This window comes from Ascaphus truei, chromosome 13 (genome assembly GCF_040206685.1).
Source record: "Ascaphus truei isolate aAscTru1 chromosome 13, aAscTru1.hap1, whole genome shotgun sequence".
NCBI lineage: Eukaryota > Metazoa > Chordata > Amphibia > Anura > Ascaphidae > Ascaphus > Ascaphus truei.
Window position 1 is genome coordinate 29727170 of NC_134495.1, and position 21497 is coordinate 29748666.

The 21497-nt window shown below is 39.8% G+C and overlaps 1 protein-coding gene across 1 annotated transcript in view; it reads right to left on the minus strand.

Annotated features, from left to right (window-relative positions):
* Positions 1 to 1625: 1625 nt before the first annotated feature.
* MN1 (MN1 proto-oncogene, transcriptional regulator) overlaps positions 1626 to 21497 on the minus strand; it is a 53524-nt gene continuing 33652 nt past the window's right edge. The window contains 1 exon segment of the mRNA XM_075569004.1: positions 1626 to 8245. Within this exon segment, the coding sequence (XP_075425119.1) occupies positions 8061 to 8245 (185 nt within the window). The 3' untranslated portion in view covers positions 1626 to 8060.

A 21497-nucleotide genomic window follows, 5' to 3' on the forward strand; every position in this document is an offset into this window, starting at 1 on the left:
TACGTTATCCTGGGGGGGGAGGAAATCCCTTCATCTTACCTTCAGCGCTGTTAGGACACATATGCAGAGGGGGGAGGAGGCTGCAGATGGAGAGATGGCTGCTGGCGGAGAGACGACTGCAGACGACTTCGCAGCTCATCTAAACGTTACTTAGTAGCGATATTCTCGCCAATCAAGTGAAGGATTAACACTTCAGGGGTCCCATTCAAAAGCATGGACCTCCACAGTGTTAATCCTTCTGACCTCCCACGAAAAAGCATAATTGCTCAGCGCCAACGGGGACTCAGGCTAAGAGCCATTTTGTCCTATTCACCAGTCGCTTTGTCACTGGGAACAGAAAATTAAAGCGCAAACTCTAAGTAATAAATAAATGAAGGGATGAATACAAATAAATATCACCAATGGAGATGCTACTGGTGTAGGGGTTAAACAACCCGTCAGAAGACGACACAGAAAACACTTAAAGCGTGAAACTCCCACTGGTTGTACTGAAGTGATGAACACACAAGGAATCTGGAAGCAGGAACTCTCAGGATGACGTCACCCGCCACCCGATCCCGGAAGTAGGCAACGTGGGGAAGCGTTGGCCGTTCTACAAGCATACACAAGACGTTCCAGTACTGCAGCTGTACAGCACTACAGGACCCAGAGTGGTCAAACCGCCTGTTTTATTTCTACAGCATGTGAGTGGATTGAGCTCTTTTGCTCTATCATATGTTCATTAAACTGTGTTGCACTATATTTCTTCTTTCTCGCTTGGTCACTGTGCCAGATTGACTACCACTTATATAGGAGAGTGCGCCTAAAGGGATTCTAGGGGGTTTCCTGTGTCTTTTGCAGCCACTCCCAATTTGTTTGCCCACAAACCTTGCCGTTCTTGTGGCCGCGATTGGGCCCCCAGTTTTCCGTGCCCACAAGAACAGTAAATCTCGCACATTTTGTGAACGTTTATATTACTTTTTAGCCCTGAAATTATGACCCACACAAAAATACATCTAATCTTAGGACATAGGCACCCCACAAGTGACATGTGAAGATGTAATGCTCAGACACATACAAAGATCCACCATTAACATCGTATTTATTGTTATTTAGTTGTTCAGTAAAACATATACAGATATATACAATATGCATGAATACAGAAGACTGCACTATACATATTTTTAAAAAAGAAAAAAAAATAACACTCAGTTTCATGAGCTATTGTCACAGTCTTCCAAACAAGCATTTAAAAATGAATTGAACAATAGTCAGTAAAAGATTACAGATTGCTTAACACACAGAGTAAAGTTTCCATATTTTACATGTGCAATAACATTTTAAGTTTGCTATGCAGTACTGAATACCAGTGTTTTTTTTTCCATTGTATAAACCCAGTTGTAAGAGAAACATCCGTTTTCTCACATACGTCTTAAAGCTGCAATGTTTGTGAGTAGAGGACTTTCCTTACGTTAAAATTGCTTAAATGCACAGTCCTGCGGGATGAAATGTCGGAGGAATCGGCTCCCAAATGATCCACAATATTTTGAATACAAAACTAAAAAAAAAAACGTGTCAGCGCTGTGAATGTTGAAATCAAAAAGGTCCAGCCAAAAGTACACCAATTTTTTTTGTTACATACTAGAATAATATATATTTTAAAAAAAAAAAACAGTTTAAAATATTGAAATCTACAAGAGGGGGTGATCCTTAACCCTTTCCTGCGAGAGGGGACTACAGTGTATTGTGTCAACTCAACACACTTCTTTTTGCAACGTACATTGACCATTGCCTTCTGTGCAAAATATCCCAGCCCTTATGGCAGAATAGAGGTTGGGGACGAGAGTCACAGAACCTCTTGGGTACAACTAAAACTGGAATGACACTAAAATAAGACAATACAGGTTTGTGTGTATAAACATTCACAAGAACATCCGTACTTTTTTTTGAAAAATACTTACATTCCACAGCCATTGTTAAGGTATGAAGTATTTTCAACCTTTAGACAAGGTGTGTCGGCCAAATGGATAGGTATATATTTAAGTCTAAAGCAGAATAAATCCATCTTGCACTATTCATTGTAAGCTCAAAGCTTGACTGCGACATGGAAACCTTGTGTACGTTTGTATTTCATGGGGTGGCGTATTGAAGTGTTCTGGTTGCAAAAGTCCAGTATAAAATAGCTCTAAAGAAAACTTCTATAGCTAATTCCGCTGTTATTTTGCATCAGGGAGACTTTAACACTTATTTTGGGAGCTGTGCATTCAGTTCCCGATAAGTGCATTAAGATGCACAGCAAAAAAATAAAAACTGTTAATTACCGGGATCTGCACCAAATATAAGACGTTTTATTTAAAATATGCATCTTAAACAAGGATCTTGCATTGAACACACAACCTTCGACCGCTGAGATGTTGATGAGGCAGTCTTGGTAGATTATGGATGTAATATTTGGTGGGAAATCGATGCACAATTTGATGCACGCCATTATAATAATTCCTTTAGGTAACCCCACAAATTGTAGGGTAACTCAAAAGTGAAAAACAATAGCAAAAAAAATATTTGACACAAAAGCTAAAAACCCTCTATATTTAATATGCTGTGAAGCCACCTGACCCATGCTGGGGAAGACTTCAGCCCCATGAATAGGAACAAAGCTAAACTCTTTCCCAACAAGGGAAAGATATCTTCACAGCATATTGGGGACATACGTATTCGTTTTGCACCAACCAGGGCCTTTGCGACTCTTTGAGACATTGCCAACCATGATGTTAAAAAATGGATTTGAAATTAAATGGGGGGGTCCTTGTTTTCTTCTCCAGTGTAAACACGGCTTCGGTTTTGCACTGGTAGATTCTGACTAAAAAAACTGCAAGATGTTTACATCAAGCGCAAAAGAAGAGTTGAAATCCTGTATACCCTCATTTCACCCAAATCATTTTGTAGTACACCACTTTAAGATTTGACTAAGCCATTTCAAAATGTATTCATCATTAGAAGTGTTACAAGCAACAATGAGAATGTTTCTCTAAGACTGTGTACAGCAAATAAAAATACCACTTGTGGTGCATTTGCATGTCTCAGACAGGTCTGCAACCCCATCATCACTTAGCATGCATTGCTTCCACTGCAGCCAGGGATTCTGGGTAATGACATGCAAATGAGCACAGTGTGTCACTCTTTACTTCTCATCCATTTTAATATGGAACCCTCTCTAAGACTCCTGTAAATCCAGGAGCAGACAGCTAATAGGTAACTTTGGTGTCCCATATGTATTTCTTTATTTGTTTGGCCATAAAGGTGCCGTTCCACTTGGGACTTTAAAAAAAAAAAAAACTTTATAATCCCACAATCCATTGTAAAATTCTCCGGCAACTTTCTGTTTTGGAGAAATATTCACATAAATCAGGGATGGCCAACTCCAGTCCTCAAGGGCCACCAACAGGTCAGCTTTTAAGGATATCCCTGCTTCTGCACAGGTGGCTCAATCCGTGACTCAGTCATAATGACTGAGCCAGTTTGAGCCACCTCTGCTGAAGCAGGGATATCCTTTATACCTGGCCTGTTGGTGGCCCTTGAGGACTGAAGTCGACCGCCCTTTACGTAAACAAAGCTATGATTTAGTACTGAGTCCTGATCACTGCTGCATTGAAATCACTACTCCAACTAGCGGCTTGCCAAAGCAGCATGCATGGTGCACTCTATCATGTTTAATATTGTGCTCGACGCAGATCAGCATTGGGACCTAAACCTGCACAGCCATTAAATGCATCTTAAATGATGCAGTAAATGTTAAAAAAAAAAGGGTGGAGACGTTGATAAATGGTTGAGTAGTGGGACTGAACCTCTAATGTAAACACTATGGGGGGTTTAACTCTATATCCACCACAGCGACCGATGAGGCTTTTTTTTCAGACTGTTTCCCATTTACTTCAATAAGGAATCTGGGCCACAAACCTCCCAATCGTCAGATATGGCCGATATGGAATACACCCCATATCCTATCCACTGCAATGGAGCTGAACAGCAGTAACACACATATATGGCCCTCCATACATACTGTGGCTGCTCCTATCCCCTCCTAACTCATGTTCATAGCAAAAATACACTTTATACTGAAATAGAACGTGATTTTATTTTCCGTTGTTCATTTTTGGTTTCTTTAGCCAGTCTATCACTGTTTTGCAGCTAAATTAATGTTATAGAATCTGTGACAAGACAAAGAGTCACTTTACCATAAAACATTTGTTTTTCGCTACATTTTTATAATATGAGCCAAACTTCAGCTTGGCAGGTAAATCATCTTGATGTCCAAATATGTGGGCTTCATGGATCGAGCTTCTGCTAAATAAAACTAGGTAATGATTTAATTATTTCTGGTTTCACCTGTGGTCACGTAAAATGGTGGTCAAAATGGGTATGTATCAATGTCCCCCGGCTATAAAGCTTGGCCAAACCAGAGACTCATAGGCCCATATTTACTTAGCCCTGCTATGCCAAAAGACACCCATTCACGTGACTGGGCTGCAAGGTGTCTTATGCATAGCACTCCTTGCTAAATACGAGCCATAATCTAAAAAGTACAAAATACCATTGAAAAGTAATAGTTTATTATTAATTGTTGGAAATGTCAATAAAATTACAAGTTACAAAAAAACAAGAAGAAAATCAATAGTTTAATAATAATGTTGCAGCCGGGAGACTTTGATACATCAAATACAGGTGCCAACTCAGGCTGAATAGAGGTTGATGCCACAGATGATGATAAAAGTGATGGTTCTACATGTAAAATGTGATGCACCCCATTATAATAGTGTTTTATCTTCTCTAGTTCCAGGAAACTCACCCCAGTAGCAAGTTGGCACAAGGACAATAAATAAAAGCCAGGTAGCCCTTGCACATGGATTCTGAGATTCGTTTTGTACCTCTTGGGGTCAATTGTAGAGCAAAACTGGGCGTAATGCTTTGCTCACTTAAGGGTGAACTCTATATGCTCAGAAGCGACTATTCTGGCACTTTTGGGCCGAAAATCCCCATTGAAGTTTAACGGCCAGTTCGACATATATAGAATTTATCCTTAAAACTGCATTCAGCGTTGTTAAAGTGCAACATTTATTGTTGTGCTGGATTCCTATTTATTAAGACACAGAGGTGGCCCTACCATATTAGTCAGGTCATTGCAATATGGTTCCCAGAACCTCTGCTTTCTATAAGCACTACAATTAAGAAATTAAGCCTTTATTTTTAGGGGGATGCTGTAGTGTTATTTCCACAAGATACTTACGGGCAGATTTACTAAATGGTGTTAAGAATCCGTGGCACATCCAAATCAACCAAAAGGAATCCTATGTCTGGGTACCATTTTGTAAATACAGCTTTTTAATGGATGACAGAATGACAGAAGGTGCAGTCACCACAGAGAAAAATAGCACACACTTCAAGATGCAGTCGCCCTATTTTGATTTTAACTTATCGTTTTATCATTGCTTCTACAAATAATTTATCCTTTCCTTATTATCCTGTAATATTCCAGATGTGTCTGCTTTTAGAGCAGCAATCCATGCCGTTTTGATTTGTTTGTAGGTTTTTAACATAATTGGAAAAAAGGAAGATCTGATAAATGGCCATATTAGTCATACACTGAGAGACCCCCAAATTTCAGAAAGACTTCGAGATACTTGGGGTTTATAAATCAAGATGGTGCCAAAATGTTCAACTGTGTTAATCTGTGGCACGGATTGACAGTGTCTATACGTATATATATATATATATATATATATAGCTATTGACACATAGAATTGGCCCCTATGTGTTCCAATTGGTTCTTATCTGCAGTCTAGTTCTGTGTCTATGTCAAAAACGTGCATGGTGAACTATTGTATTTGATGTAACTCTTCATTGAGTTGACTCGTTCACTAAAGCAGCAATACGGGTCTTCTTTTATTCCATTTAGCATAGATCTTTTAGAACAGGAAACACTGTCTCCTCCCCTTATTTTTCCTATAACCACTCACCCAAAACACTCACTGACATCAGTGGAGTAAAATTGTAGCAAAGCACAATGATATATTAATGCAAAGTGACACACAATTGAAACGTTCACCTCTTTTTGCAACACAAACCATACACCCCTGAAAGCCTCCGTTTTATGGAGTCTTTGCCTTGTCACTGGAACAATCAGAACGAGAATCTCTGTGGCATTCCTATCCAATCACAGTCACATTCTGATACTAGCCCCATTTTAATTGGCTCACCAACAAAGAAGTGACCAGCAGACAATTTGGAATCAAACATCTCCAGAAAAAATGTGGTCTTCCAGTGTAGGATTAATGCTTTCATACACCGGGAGACACAACCTTCCTTCCACCGACTTAACGAATAATAATAATGGATAAAATAGCAGGATTGCCATTGTAAATGTGCAAATGTACTTCCCCACAAGCACTGAGGTGTGTATAATTAAGGGCTTATCAATGATTTCTAATGAGTAATGGAAATTAAAAAGAATATGTTCTATACCTGGATTTTCTGTGTTACAAAGGATTTGTTTTCGGGCATTTGAGCCCAAATTTACCAAAGCAGTGCTAAACCATGATGCTTCTATTCAACTGAATTGGCCATAATAAATGTAAATATAACCCGTAGTCCATTTATAAGACAGTCCCTTTACTTCCATGTCAGACCTGGGGCGTGTACGGTATACTGACTAGTGTATACAAAATGTAACTTGTCTTACATAAGATATATTCATTATTAGCAGTCCCGCAGAAATCATGCAAACATCACATTCCTATTGAATTTTTTTCTTTTTTTTCTTTTTTTTTTTTTAAACGTTGGTTTCATCTTGTCACAATATGTCAAATGCAGGAGTAACAAGGTAACTGATGTATTTGATAACAATATTAGTAACACAAACTAATTTTTCCACTTTTTGTATTCATTTATAATGACTGTAACTCTGGGGTATGTTAAAAATTCTCAACAGGATATAACTATAAGATAAAAATATACTATTTGCTTATTGTACAGTATTTCCACTGGAGAGAAGACAGAAGATTATTGGGGGGTTTTCATTAAACGGCAATAGTCTCAAATCAGGGCATTGGCGTAAGAAAATCTAATTAAAGTCAATAGGAGTTTTTGACCGATCAGCACTATTGCAGTCTGATGAATAACCGCATATGTATCAAGCTCATGAAACATGTGCACTATAGGGTCTCTTATTCAGCCTATTAGCAACTTTACTAAAGGTAAGAAACTGGCATTTTCTTACATTTACACTTGACCATTACACCACTCGTGACCTGGAGAATTTTATTGACGCGTGACATTGATGGCAGGAAAAGCAGAACTTGATACATTTAATTATTATACGTGCATCAAATAACTCTCACCCCCGCCCGCCCCCCATAATTTTCCTGTTGCTCCCTACAAGCACTCAGCAAATAACTCAATAGGAACCTTGGTATATTGACAAGTGTGCAAAATAACAGCAAAACGGCCATCTTGTAGCTTGATTCAGAGTTCCAACAACACTTCAAAAAATCAAAATGGCTGCTTCGGATGTTCTAAACATAAATGGATTGCTATACGTACATGAATTATAAGATCATGATGTTAAATTCTTTTTTTTTGCAATATGCCATGGTTTTGATATCAGTTTGGAGTGAGAACACAAGTTGAATTGACAATCGAAATTAAAATGTAAAAACTTTTACGAAGCTTCTCCCTTGAAATTACATTTCACGTAGCACTGATCAAAGCAAAAAGATAAGACATACACCGCGTTTTGACATACAAAAGTCCCTCTCTAACCCAGCTAAATAATGCCAAGTTTACAGAGCAACGGGGAAATAACTAGAAGAAAACAATAAAGCAAAGGAGTGCCGAATGAAGAAGAATTAACACTGGTAACATACTGTGGCAAAATATTTTAAAATATGAGGTTTACGTTAAATTAACCCTTTCAAGTCCAGATGCCACTAAGCAGGTACCAACCTAAAAAAAAGAATAGTCCACCTAATTCAGTAGCGGCCCTTAAAGAGAATGAAAAAAAAAATGTTCTTTGTTTTTTTTCTTCTTCAAGTGAGGGCAGCGACAAAAGTCCCAAATCTGTTGGAGATGTCTGAATGAAGGGATCTCCATGTAGGAACAGGCGTCCTACCCTTTGACTCTCCAATATCATCTGTGCAGTGAACTGAGAGGCATTGCAAATGGCTTCCATTCTGTGCCGCTGCTGAGGTCTTGTTCTGGGGGAGATCGTGGGCTGGAAAGAAAGAAACAACAAAGTCAATGGAAATGCTAAAAGAAGCACATTCAAGAAAACTGTGGATGGAGAGTGTCACACGCCAGTCTTGGTGTCAAATTCACTTTTTTTTTTTTAATCAGTGTTTGAGAGCAATAATATACATTCATCACTGCACTGGACTGGGAGACTTTAAGGGGTCATTTATTTAAAAAAAATGGTCTCTGGTTAAATAATACTACCAAACAGGAAAATCCCCTGCAATTTTCAATGAGAATTTTTATCTTTAGACATATCCGGTGCAGTTTGTGGGTAGAAGAGAATTAAAGGTTTAGTCCAAGTGGACTTTTTTTTGTGTAGCAGGTTTAAATCGGGGGGGGGGGTCTCTGGAGCTGTACCGCGTTGATTTCAGCTCTGGGGACCCCCTGCTTCCCGAGATATTTACATCTGTAGGGGGTGCCGATATCTCTGGCAAGTTTAAAGACCCTGGTCACGTAGGCCAGTAGGAAGCCACAAGGGATGACGTTACGACTTCCACGGGACATATAAGCCGCCATTTCGATAGTCCCACCATGTCCAGCCGAAGTTACTACCGACACTCCCTTCCGAGATAAGTATCTCCGGAAGCAGGGAGTCCCCGGGGGTGAAATCAACGCAGTTCAGCTCCGGAGACGCCCCCGCCTCATATCAAAAATAAGAAAATGCCGCTTGGACTGAACCTCTAAATGAGCACTGGGACACTTGGGAGAAATTACCCTCAATAATTTCCCAGTAAGATACAGAATTACAGTCTAACAACTGAAAACAAGAACATTAGTTACATAGCAGATGAGGTTGGGGGAAAAAAAGGCACACCCACCTATGTTAAATTGACTTTCACCTGGGAAAAAAATAGGTGCTATTTTTCCTTGAAGGGTGATTCAATGTTGGTAAGTAACGGCATGTAATGTTTAACATTGAGAAAAAACTAATATTGTCAAAAAATACTAATACTTCATTTTGAAAAAGACAATAATTGGCTACATTTAACCTATTACAAATGCCATATTACACATCTTTAGTCCACTTTAGCCCTAGAAGGGACTGCACTGGTAAATTCTGCAGAATTGTCCATCGCTGCTGCTCCAGCTGTTGAAGAGTTAATACCTATGATGGTGTTATCTCAGAGCCAGCGGTGATAAAGTCATTTTACCACATCTTTTAAATATGCATGGCATGTAATGTAGCATGGAACTGCAAAGGGGAAGGAAAGCCTGAGATAACAGGTTTACAGCGAGAGATAGCATAAGTACTTCTGCTTTTCTGCTCCAGTGAACCCAGTGAAATAACAATTCCGAAGAAACCTTGGAAAGGGTACTTCAGTCATATTTTGTTTAACAAGATGAACTTATATGATTATGGCACCACATAAAAACGGTGAGGGGAAAAAACTAGAACAATGCCAAGATTCGGAAGGTAAAAAAAAAATATATATACTGTATATTGTTTTAGGAAAATAAAAATGGACAGTTTCCACCAAAGATTTGCAGAACGTTTTTGCAATACAGAAATTAATTTGGCAATTCATACATATTTTGTGAAGCAATGCGTTGGAAGATATCATTACCTCCTAAAATAATGATCTTTTGTAGTCTCCCAGGCCTATTTGATGGTACCAAGTTTGGAGTAGGCAAATTGACATACATACATACCCCCAAACATATTAATCTATACTCCACGTGATACGACTAAAGGGGAAATTCTGTATACGCCAACATACGCCAGCATAAAAGCACTAATTAGGTGAAACTAAATGCAAATTCATTCTCTTTTCCTACAATTTCTCTGCTTTTTTAAATCTTCCCGAATATGGCAAAACCCCGAAATTTTTATAGTTTTCAATTTTGCTCTTTTTTTTTGGGTGCGATTTTGTAAAAAAAACTATTACAGGATTAAAGCACGGGGTCTCCGGAGCTGAACTGGGTTGGTTACAGCTCCGGGGAACTCCCTGCTTCTAGAGATACTGAACTCGTAGCGGTGCCGATCTCTATGCACCAGGGAACTGTCTGCCTAACATAATGGTGGCGTTTAAATGCATCACGTGGTCCAATAGGAAAACTGTGATGTCATCCGGTGCAGCTTCCTATTGGCCAAAGTGACCAGGACATTTAAACATCACAGGGATACTGCTCCCTCCCTCCCCACCCCCACCCCTACGAAGGTAAGTGTCTCTAGAAGCAGAGGGTCCCCGGAGCTGAAATGAACACAGTTCAGCTCCAGAGACCCCCTGCTTCAATCCTTTACTAAAAATAATAAAAACACAATAAATGAAACCTGTATTGCTGCTTTAATGAACGAAGCCAAATGTGTCAACTCAACGAAGAGCAGTCGTTTTGAATACAATAGTTCATCATGCAAGTTTTTGACAGAGAACACAGAACTTGACTGCAGATAAGAACGACTTGGAACACACAGTCTGCCCAAATTACGACCTCCTGTTGTAAGACTATTGTACAAATTCAACACTCTTTCCGTGAAGAAGTTTTTCCCCTTTGCCTGCCGCCCTCCAATGTTTGAGGGTTTTTGTTTTTACAGTTGATGCAAACCATTAGCCTCAGTGGTTATTTCTGTGAAATAGAAGCTTTTAAAAAATAAAAAAAAAAGAGGGGGGAGGGGGAATGAATTGATGGATGGACATGCAGAATTTGGTACATCACATCATAATGTATGTGTCACTTAACACTCACATAAGTCATCATGTATTCTGGCACAAGGGGCAAGAATAGGTGCAAGGAACTTTGATATATTGGTGTTAAGAGAGACAGGATGCAAATTTCAAAATTGCGTTGATCAATAGGTTAGACACTGCACGAACAATATGCCGCGTGGTGTCATATATATGTGACATGTGCCATTTGGATGAACGATTTATGTTCATAAATCTGGTCTCCTCAAAATTGCTGAATAAACGGCAGTGCCAAGTCTGAATTATGATAAACTCAAAGATCATACATCAAATGCAAAACTCTAGATTAATAAATTTCTAACATAAAGCAAACTCAAGCAAAAAATAAATAATATATATATATATATACTGCATATCACTTGCTAAATTTGGTATAGTCATCGTCATATATTTTTGGAAAAAATTACATTTTGTAATAATTTAAGATCACAATGAATAAACAATTATAATATTACATATACATGGATGTATATTTCCATTCCCTCCTTTCACGCCTGTTGTCCTCCTATTCGTCTGTCCCTTCCCTGATGTTACATTTTATGTGTGCCAATCCATTAGAAATATAAATAACTGACAATAAACATAGTCAAAATAAAAATGAATTCACACCCGCAAGGAAGTCGCACCAACCAATGAAAAACTAGTCTAAAAAAAATGGGACACCATTGCTTTTCCCAAACGTAATGAATGTAGATAAAGCAATAGCACTAGGAATAATATTTCCACAATTACTGACATTTCAGTACAATGTGTGTAATGGTTAAAACTACACATTTTTGTTAGTCTCTGTGGCTTATTAAATAAGCCTTGAAGCAGCCAATCGCAGACTTCCATGGACATCATGAATAAGCCCCTTTCTGTACTGTTTTTGTCACTAGAAATAAAATCAAGAGCGGGGATTATGAAGAGATGGCGGCATTGTAAAGGTCTGGGGAACAATCGGTTGCACTCTCTCAGCTTACTTGTAAGATTAAAGTGACAAACAGGAGGTGAGGATCCCTGGAAACGCTACTTGCCTCAGGCCCTGTGCCTTACACTTCTTCAAACCCACACACATTTCGCACAGCATGAGCCCAGTGTGTAGCAGCCATTCCCCAAGAATCAGCCATCCGTGAACATCTCTGTTTGCTAGTGATCTTGTTAAGGCAACATCAGTTAATTTGGATCACATATCCAGATTGGTTTATCAGAAACCAGGACACTTTCTGATGGCAATTACTGTAGTATTGCTTCTGTTGTTTTTAGCTCTGTTTGCCTGCGCTGCTTTGAGACAATTACCAAAATTCCAAAGGGGAAGACAAAGAGTAGGATGTCCACAATATTTTTCACTGACCATTATTGCCTTGGGACAGAGAGTTTTTTTTACAAATCTACAACATGACAGCATGACATACTGGTTTGGGCAGATAACAATGTTTACACACATCTTAAAATCTGAGTTATTTTTTTTTTTTTCAATTTACAAAGATTTTTTTTTTTTTTAAGGAGCTGCTTATTCGACCAAAGAGAGAAAATTGTTAAATTATCGGAGATACGTTTATGTCTTTGCACAAATGTAGAGTTCAAAAGTAAACGTGTTATAGTAAACATATTCGTTTAACCACAAGGTCGCAGTTAAACAATACAATGGTTATATGCCCAACACATTTCCAGAAAAATAGTGTATAGTATATGAGACGATTGGCAGGGGATATTGTATAGTATACTACAGCAGTGTACAGAACACAAAGTGCAGTCCCTTATAAGTATATATATATAAAATGTATGTTTTTTTTAGATTTTTGTCACTATTTCTTAGGGCACTTCTGTTTTTTAACTAGTTATAACTGGACTATAACTCACACATAGCACATAAAGTGCTTCTAAAAAATTTAACCCCTTAGGAACTGCATACATTTCACCCATCCCATGCTATTGACATTATCATTATTGTGTTTCCTCCTCTCCCTATACAGTGGAGGAAACACAAAGGACACAGTATAAGATTGGTAGTGTAGGAACGTATTGAAAGGGTCATACCGTAGCATATTTTGGCCAAAAGATTGAACTAAATGACCCATACTTATGAAAAGAAAAGACATATAGAAATACATTAAATAATGTGTCACATTTGGTGTGCATTGGGGCTTCTTTGTGTACTGCTGTATATTTGAGGTCACTCTCCCAGTAGAGCTCCCATTGGCACAATTAGATATAGAAATAGACAATACTGTGGGGCTGGGTTTTGAGCTTTCTAAGATTGTGTACATCTAATTTCTAAACGAGGACACAAAGACGATGTCCACAATATTTTGACCATTATTACCTTAGAACAGAATGCGGATTTGACAAATATACAACATGACTGCATGACATACTGGTTTGGGCAGATAACTGTGTCTACACACCAGAACATCAGATTTTTGACATTTACAAATAAATCCTTTTTTAAATTTTTTTTTTTTAAGGAACTGCTTATTCGACAAAATGAAAATATGTTCAATTGTCAGAGATGCATGTATTTTTGTACAAATTGAGAATTCCGAATTAAAATGTGTTCTAGTATACATACTAATTGTAACCATATCAAGTTCTGGTTGAAGAATACATATTGGTTATATGCCCCACACACTTCCAGAAAAGTAGTTAATACTATATGAGAATACGGTATTAGCAGGGGATAGATACTGTAAATACAAATATAGAATTAAGTATCTGTCGTCTAAATTTAACATAGGCTGAACTCTACGGATGTGTGTATTTTTAACCTCATCTATTATGTAACTATGATATTCTATACCAGGAATGGCCAACTCCAACAGCCTCTGATTGAGCCACCTGTGCTGAGGCAGGGACTTGTTGAGTCACCTGTGCTGAAGCAGGGATATCCTCAAACCCTGACCTCTTGAGGCCTGGAATTGGCTACCCTTGGAATAGTATAATAGTATACTACAGCAGTAGTAGTAAGAATAGTATATGCAATTGTTGAACAACACCAAAAGTCCAGTCCCTATTTTTTCAATATGGACAATACAACTCAATCCCAAGCTAGTCAGTGAAATAAATATAAAACACATTCCTTATTATGAACATACCAAGATGTACAGTACAAGATTGTGTTTTAGATATTTCAGTCTTATTATGACACAGAACATTCTCAATATGAGTGTATAAGATCGTATTTACAAAGATTCATTTGTCCCCGGAAAAACAATATAGGTTCATTCTAAAAGGGCTACTGTTTTCCTAAATCAACAATTAAATAAATATGGACATCGTCATCACTGGTACAAAAATATGGTCTGTCTTCTGTCATAACCTACAATTTAGAGAAAAAAAATGCAAAGAATTATAAGAATCTTTCTATGTTGTAACAGATATGGGGAGAATGAGTAATCCAGTGAGTAACGACACAGAATTTGTAAATAATGACACAGAGTTTGAATCAGTGAATCCGGTTCAATTCCTGGTGTCAGCTCCTTGTGACCTTGGGCAAGTCACTTTATCGCCCAGTGCCACAGATGCCAAACACATAGATTGTAAGCTCATCGGCACAGGGACTGTGTCTGTAACAATCCTATGTGCTACGTACCACGCGCTATACTGTAATTGCGAAGTGCAGTTTATAGAAACAACAAGGTCCTCCCAGATATGTAGGAGGGAGAAGCTTTGAATGGGTTCAGTTCTCAAAAACACATCAAACCGTGCAGTCGTTCTCAGCAACGTCCTGACACTAGATTTGTTTAAGAGTTTCCCTTAGTGATACCTGAAGGATATTGCTCTATAGGCAGAAACAGTGACTATGGGGCAAGTTGACCCATTTCAAATTACATAGTGCCGTATTTACTAAACAGTGCTTCGAGAAAACCTTACAGAATGGCTTCGTAAATATGGCCCTTTGAAGGGCTCTTCCAGCAAAGTGCCTTATAAAACGTCACATAGTGTATACAATGATATTTTTAAACGTCACATAGTGTATACAATGATCATTTTATCTTGTAACCGTGCGGCCATTTCAAACCACTGAAACGTTTTATGGTTTATGACAAATGTTTTTTATGTGACCTGTAAATACCTATTGATGTTGTGATTGATAAATGATCCACTTGGTAACCAAAACCTACAAAAATGTGATATTGCGGGTACCAAAATCCACTCCAGATTAAGCAAAGAAAATAATCCCATTCTTTTTAATACCATTTTTTTTTCTTTGAATTCTTTGGGAAGTGTGATGTAATTGCATAGAAACTGGTATTATTCCAGGCTACTCTATATATTTCTTTTAAAATGTATACGATGTTTGGATATTTTAATCACTTTTAATTAGGCCCATTTCATAATAAAATATTTGTATTTAAGAAGCTACATACTACATGCATGTAAAAGCACTTTTTGATGAGTCTAGTGTTCCTACTACACAGTTAAATACGTAGAACAGCAGAACAAGAACAATTTCAGGCGTCAACAATAGTATCCACATCTACTTTGTCCTATATACTGTATATATATTTTTTTATATTACCTTGAAATATCTCTCAATCCTCTTTAGGGCATCCTTGTAATTTGTATTCCCAGAAGAAGCAAACTCCAGCTAGCAGCTATACAGTACCTAGCAAATTTTCTTCCCTAAAATTAAAAGGAGTTCAATCAATTTTACCAGTCGGCACAGCAGGGGAAAATCGTTCACTGCACTTTCACTAGCAACATAGATTTGTATCATGAATTATTATTTTATTTTTGTTCGAATGCGAAATGACGACATCCTAACAGATGCAGATGCTACGATATTTTTAATCTGTCAGTGAAGTTATTTGGAAGCAACTGTGTGGAAACTCTTGATACAGGTTTTGCTCTCAAACTAATTTAACTGTGGCGAAGATGTCCTTTAAGGTTATCTGAAGGTCGATGTTTGCAAATGACAACTTCACAAAGTTATTTGGGACGATATGACATTTTTGCCACCTGACAAAGTCTTATTTCACAAAGCAGTTGATTCTCATGGCATACACAAAAATCCAATATTTCCCCTGGATACACAACTAAGTGTCCATTTTGATTCATTGTGTTGTTTTTGACCACCTTGCTATTACGATTTTCACTTACAGCAGGGCCCCAGGCATACGGCGGGTTCCGTTTCACGCCATATAGTGAAAATCGCCGGAAAGCAGAAACGGCGATTTTCAGCTGTGCGCATCCCGGTAATTTCCCCCTTGTGCGCATGCGCGACCTCCGTTCGGCGCGCGCAACCTACATTCTGCGTATGCGCGCCGGCGGCAACAGCCCATTCTGCGCATGCGCGACCTCTGAGCAGACATGGCCCCCTGCTCGGTGCAGCCGTATCAGCGGATCGCCGAAAAGCAGGGCGCCGAGAAGCGGGGCCTTGCTGTATTTAAAAGAACTTGCCTCGCCCTTTCTAAAGCGGTTTTATTTTTTAAATGTGATGGTCTGTTCATCAGATGTAAGTGTTTGAAATATTAAGTGTCCGGTTAAAATGGTGCTATTCCCACGGCTGTCTAAAGGTTAACATAGTAAAACATGTTTTTTTAACATTAGAAAAAACATATATTTGTTTTAAAGAGCAGGACATGCTATGGGGCAAGATCCTAACTTCATAGGAGTTAAATTCATGTAGGCTTCTGTGGGATTGCTGCTTGGAAGCAAGTTTGGTATTATAGTAACAACTGGTCCCTTAAGCAGCACTACAAGTTAGAGTTTATGTTTTATTTGTTTAGTTATACGATTGAAGAAGGGGGTCTCCGGGGCTGAACTACATTAATTTCAGCTCTGGGGACCCCTTGCTTCCCGAGATACTTACTTGCGTAGGGAGTGCCAGTATCTCCATCACTTTTAAATGTCCCTCGTCACGCCGGCCAATAGGAAGCCACGAGGGATGACGTCACGGCTTCCTATTGGCCTGCAAGTGGCAGGACATTTCCAGCCGCCATTATGTTAGCCCTATTAAACCCAGTCGGAGCGGCTACCTGTAGAGATACCAGCACACCAGTATCTCGGGATCCAGGGGATCCTCAGAGCTCAAATGAACACAGTTCAGCTCCGGAGACCCCCAGCTTTAATCCTGTAACAAAAATAAATAAATAAAATAAACATAAAATGTAACTTGTAGAGCTACTTAAAAAAAATCAATATGGTCAATTCACTCTGATGTGAATAGACTTGAAAAAAATTGCAAATTTTGCCTGTTCACAAACTACAGTGAAATAGTACATCTTGCATATCATGCTGTCTTAACCATTTAATGGAGATTAAGTCTTCCCGAGCAAAGGGGAGACGGTTTAACCCTATATTAAGCATACTGAATAAAGGTTTAAGAAAGGCAAAGGTGAGTAGCCATATAAGTCCTTGTAGTAACAAAGGAGGGGGAGGGGGAGGGAGAGGGAGTAGGGGGTATGACACCTTTTATTGGACCAACAAGTAGTTGATATGTTACAAGGTCTCAAACCTCTTAGAGTCCTTCATCGGGTATTGAAGAAATACAGAAACAGAGTATTATACACAGTGTTTGAAAGAGGGATATCTGGTTGCAATGTATGTTGATGAGATAACTCTCTCAGCATCCATGGCAACCAGTTATCCCTCTTACAACTCTGTGCATAATAGTCTCTGTTTCTGTATTTCTACCAAACCTGATGAAGGTTCGAAAGCTACCACCTACTCCCTCTCCCTCCTTTGCTACTACAAGGTTTAATATAGACATTTTCATCCTGTGTCTCTTAGAGGGTAATTCTCTATCCACCGGTCGATGGAGATTGTCGTCCAAAAATTTGCATAAACAGCTGCTTCGGTGGATATAGAATAAGGTCCTTAGCATCAATCTTATCTCCGTGCTTACTGTGCCGTGTGTACACCACCTTGCAATCCATGTTGTGTCAACAGGAGGTGTTGAGTAACACACACATTGCACTGTATTAAATTCTGGGTTTGTTATCGCTCCCTTTTCTTAATGGGCCCAGATCTAATGCGGCATAAACTTCAGCGGCTAATGAGCTATGTCCAACGTAAGAGATTTGATGAGCAACTTTCTAATATTTGATCCAACTTTTCTTTGCCTTTATACAACGACTATTATTACCTCATATTACTCAAGCAGCAATGATATTTTTAAGTACTGGTCAAACAGCAATGTAACTCAATGAATAAAGCCAGTGTAGTATATTATACGCATTTATACGCAAATGGAGAAGTCCAATTAGCATTATAGTTCATAACATTTATCGATAAACCTTTCACTGAGAAACATAGCAAATAAAAACACCACATTGTGAGCCCATCCACATCTGAGACAGGTCTGCACCCCTGCCTTTCCCCATTATGTCATACAGTGCTTCCCCTGCAGCCAGGGATTCTGGGTAATGACAAGCAAATGAGCACACAGTGTCACTTTTTGCTTCTAATCCATTTTAACCTGGATCTCTATAATCTCATGCCTGCCGTATTACACAGCTGTTCAGTAAAGTATACATAAATGTTAATTAGTTTGGTTTAAAAAATGCAACTCTCTCAAACTTGATTGTGTAGTACATGCATGGAACAGTCTTCCAGAAGCTAAGTCAATAAAATCTATCAAGTCTGAGGTGGCATTAACCTCTTTTGCTCACCACCGGATGCAAGAAGCTTAAGGCTGCAATTATGCAGCCGAACCGCAGGGCGCTGGCGCGCATCTGTGACGTCACAATAGCGACGTTGCAGAGCGATATGTGCACAAGCACACGCAACTGCGCGCGCGGCTGCTGGCTGAAACCTGTTTTTTGATTGGACGGCCGCATCGCGTGACACGGCAGTCATGACCCGAAAACAATTTTGAAAACGCTCCAACTGTCTCCCGCTTTGCAGTAGCAAACGGGGAGACCGTCGCATTTGGTATAGCCAGTTTTCACAAACGCCTTAAACTTGTTTTTGCGCTGCTGGTGTCGCAACGGGCGCTGCCGGTGTCGCTACGGGCGACACCACAGGCGTTTTGGGGTATAATCGCAGCCTAGATAAGAAACATCATAGCTATAGAGCAGGGACAAAGCTGCACTTATGAGAACTTTCCCTCAAAGTGAAGCAAACTGCTTCATATCCACAAGTATTCCCCTGCGGCTCCTATTGGCAACAATGGGGACTTTTAGTAGCACATATTTACAAGCAATTATGGAAAACCTATATATGTCATTAAATGAATGCCTAGAAAAGAATATTGGCTGCATCTTGGCACATTAATGGTTACAAACCTTTAGCTGAACACCAGCTAAGCCAAACTGCAAGTAAACAAGTTGGTTGTTGACAATTTGTTTGGCTACTGCCCATCTTTAAAACAAAACTATGTAGCTCCTTCAATTTACAACAAATAAAAATATCACGTGTGAGCACATGCACGTCTCAGTCAGATCTGCAGCCTTGCCATTCCCCATTATCTCCTAGCATACAGTGCTTCCACTGCAGCAAGGGCTTCTGGGTACTGACATGCAAATGAGCACTAACAGTGTCACCTTTTCTTGTCCATTTTAACATGGCGCCCTATAAGCGCTCCACATCTTACACAGCTATTTTTTAGCACAGACTCCTATTTAAAACCATACTGCCCCAATGTTTCCATACCCCTTGAAAGCAGCCCATACATAGCATGAATACACACTGGTGGCGATTATATCAAGACAATTTGTACAAAACGGATTCATAGGGCCTTATTCTGTGAGTTCCGTTAGCGCTCTACCTAGCGATCTGCACAGAAAGCCCCACTGACACGGATCAGTGCTAGCGGAGCTCACAGAATAAGCCCCGTAGTGAGACTCTCTCGTCTTGTATCTTTGAGGGGGAATGTAACATTTCTAAGAAGGCTGATTACATTGATAAGTTGTTCAAAGAAAACCTATGACTTGGAATTGCCAATATAAGCCGGGGGCAATTTGTGTTACCCGGTGACATTGATTTTGCCCTTCCCTGGACTCGAGACACTAGGAAACCTGATCGTCTTACTAACATTCTGCACTATTGGGAAACACAAAGGGTGCGGTGCTTTAAAGCAGCCGAAGCCGTGAAGTTTAACTCTCTGATCCAGGGGTGCAGAAACTCCCTGCGCTGCCCCACCCCCCCCTTCCTGCTCTCCTCTTCGGTCACGCCCCCCCCCCCTCACCACTAACGTTGCGTCAAATGATGCTGCGGGTCATGTGACGTCACATAACCAGCGGCGTCATTTGACGTCAAATCTCCATGGCAACGCGCGTCATTTGACACCGCATTGCCATAGACGCGTGACTGAAGCCGAGTAAGTTTACAGAGGCCACTCAGCGCAGGGCCTCTGTAAATGCCGCGCCCCCCCCCCCAGAAAAGCCTCGCGCCCCCAGTTCGCGCACCCCTGCTCTGATCAATGCTGCTCTTTTTTCGTTAATGTTTTTTCTCTGTGTTACAAATCCTGATTTTCCTCCTATCTAGCATACATAGTTACCACAGTAACTTCCAGACTTCCCCTGGCTCTAGGGAGAGCTCCATTTTGAGCTGCCGGACACTTTCATATTTCAATCACATATCTCCTGAACGGAGCATCACATTTTTTAAATAAAAACAGCGTTGAAAAGGGCAAGAAGGGATCTCTTAACACAGGTGAAAGAAAAATACTTAATAAACAGCACAGACTGCTGCTTCAAAGCCACTTTTGATACATCAGCCCATTATTTTTTCCTGCAAACAAACAGGGAGCCTTCGATCGGGGCAGCAACCTTGTCAGACATAAACAGGCACGACTTTTTGTAAAACTTCAGGGGTTATTCTACCGCTTGCAGATATTCGGGACCGTTCCCAGTGTGGCTCTGGAATGTTCCTAGGATCATTCCGTATCTATTCTTGGGAGATGATCTGTTTAGCTATTCAGACCGTAACTGCCGGGAGGTCACAGGCATTTGGTTTTTATCGCGTTCATTTTATGACTTTTGAATATTAATAACAGATTGAAAGAACGATAATGTGATATTATATTTGTTGTTAAAAAGGAAAACGGCTGCGGCTTGCAAAACCAACGGGTAATATTATGCAGAAGGGAAATCCACGAGAACATTTCACTTTGCATATTGCCTGGCTTGTGCCGCTGATGCATGGCTTTGCCTCACTGGCTAACCAGCTGGACTGCAAACAGTTAAAGCGACCGATTTCTCACACCGGGCCTGACCCGTTCCTCAGCCTTCTGCCTGACCCTTGACCTTTCCCCTCAGCTTCTGACAAGCAGACATACACAGGGTGTTCACAGACAAAGAGACGGCCTGCTAAACAAAAAATGGTTTCCCTTAGAGGAGTTAAGAGAATTGTGTGAACTTTCCGCACGCGACAGCGCACTTCGCGAATGTCACCCTTGTTGGTTGGGCGAAACCAAGTTGGCAAGCTAGAAGGTTGGCGTGATGCCAAAGGGCTTTATTGTACTCGGCCATTTTGTGGCAGGGTCCAATGGGGAATTTTGTCCGGAATCAGCCCAAGCAGCCGCTTTGGCTGACATAGATACCAGGTCCTGATGTCAGTATCTTGGTGGCATTCCTGAGATACCAAGCCCTGAAAAGCAAGTTCTCAGAAATGGACTGAAAA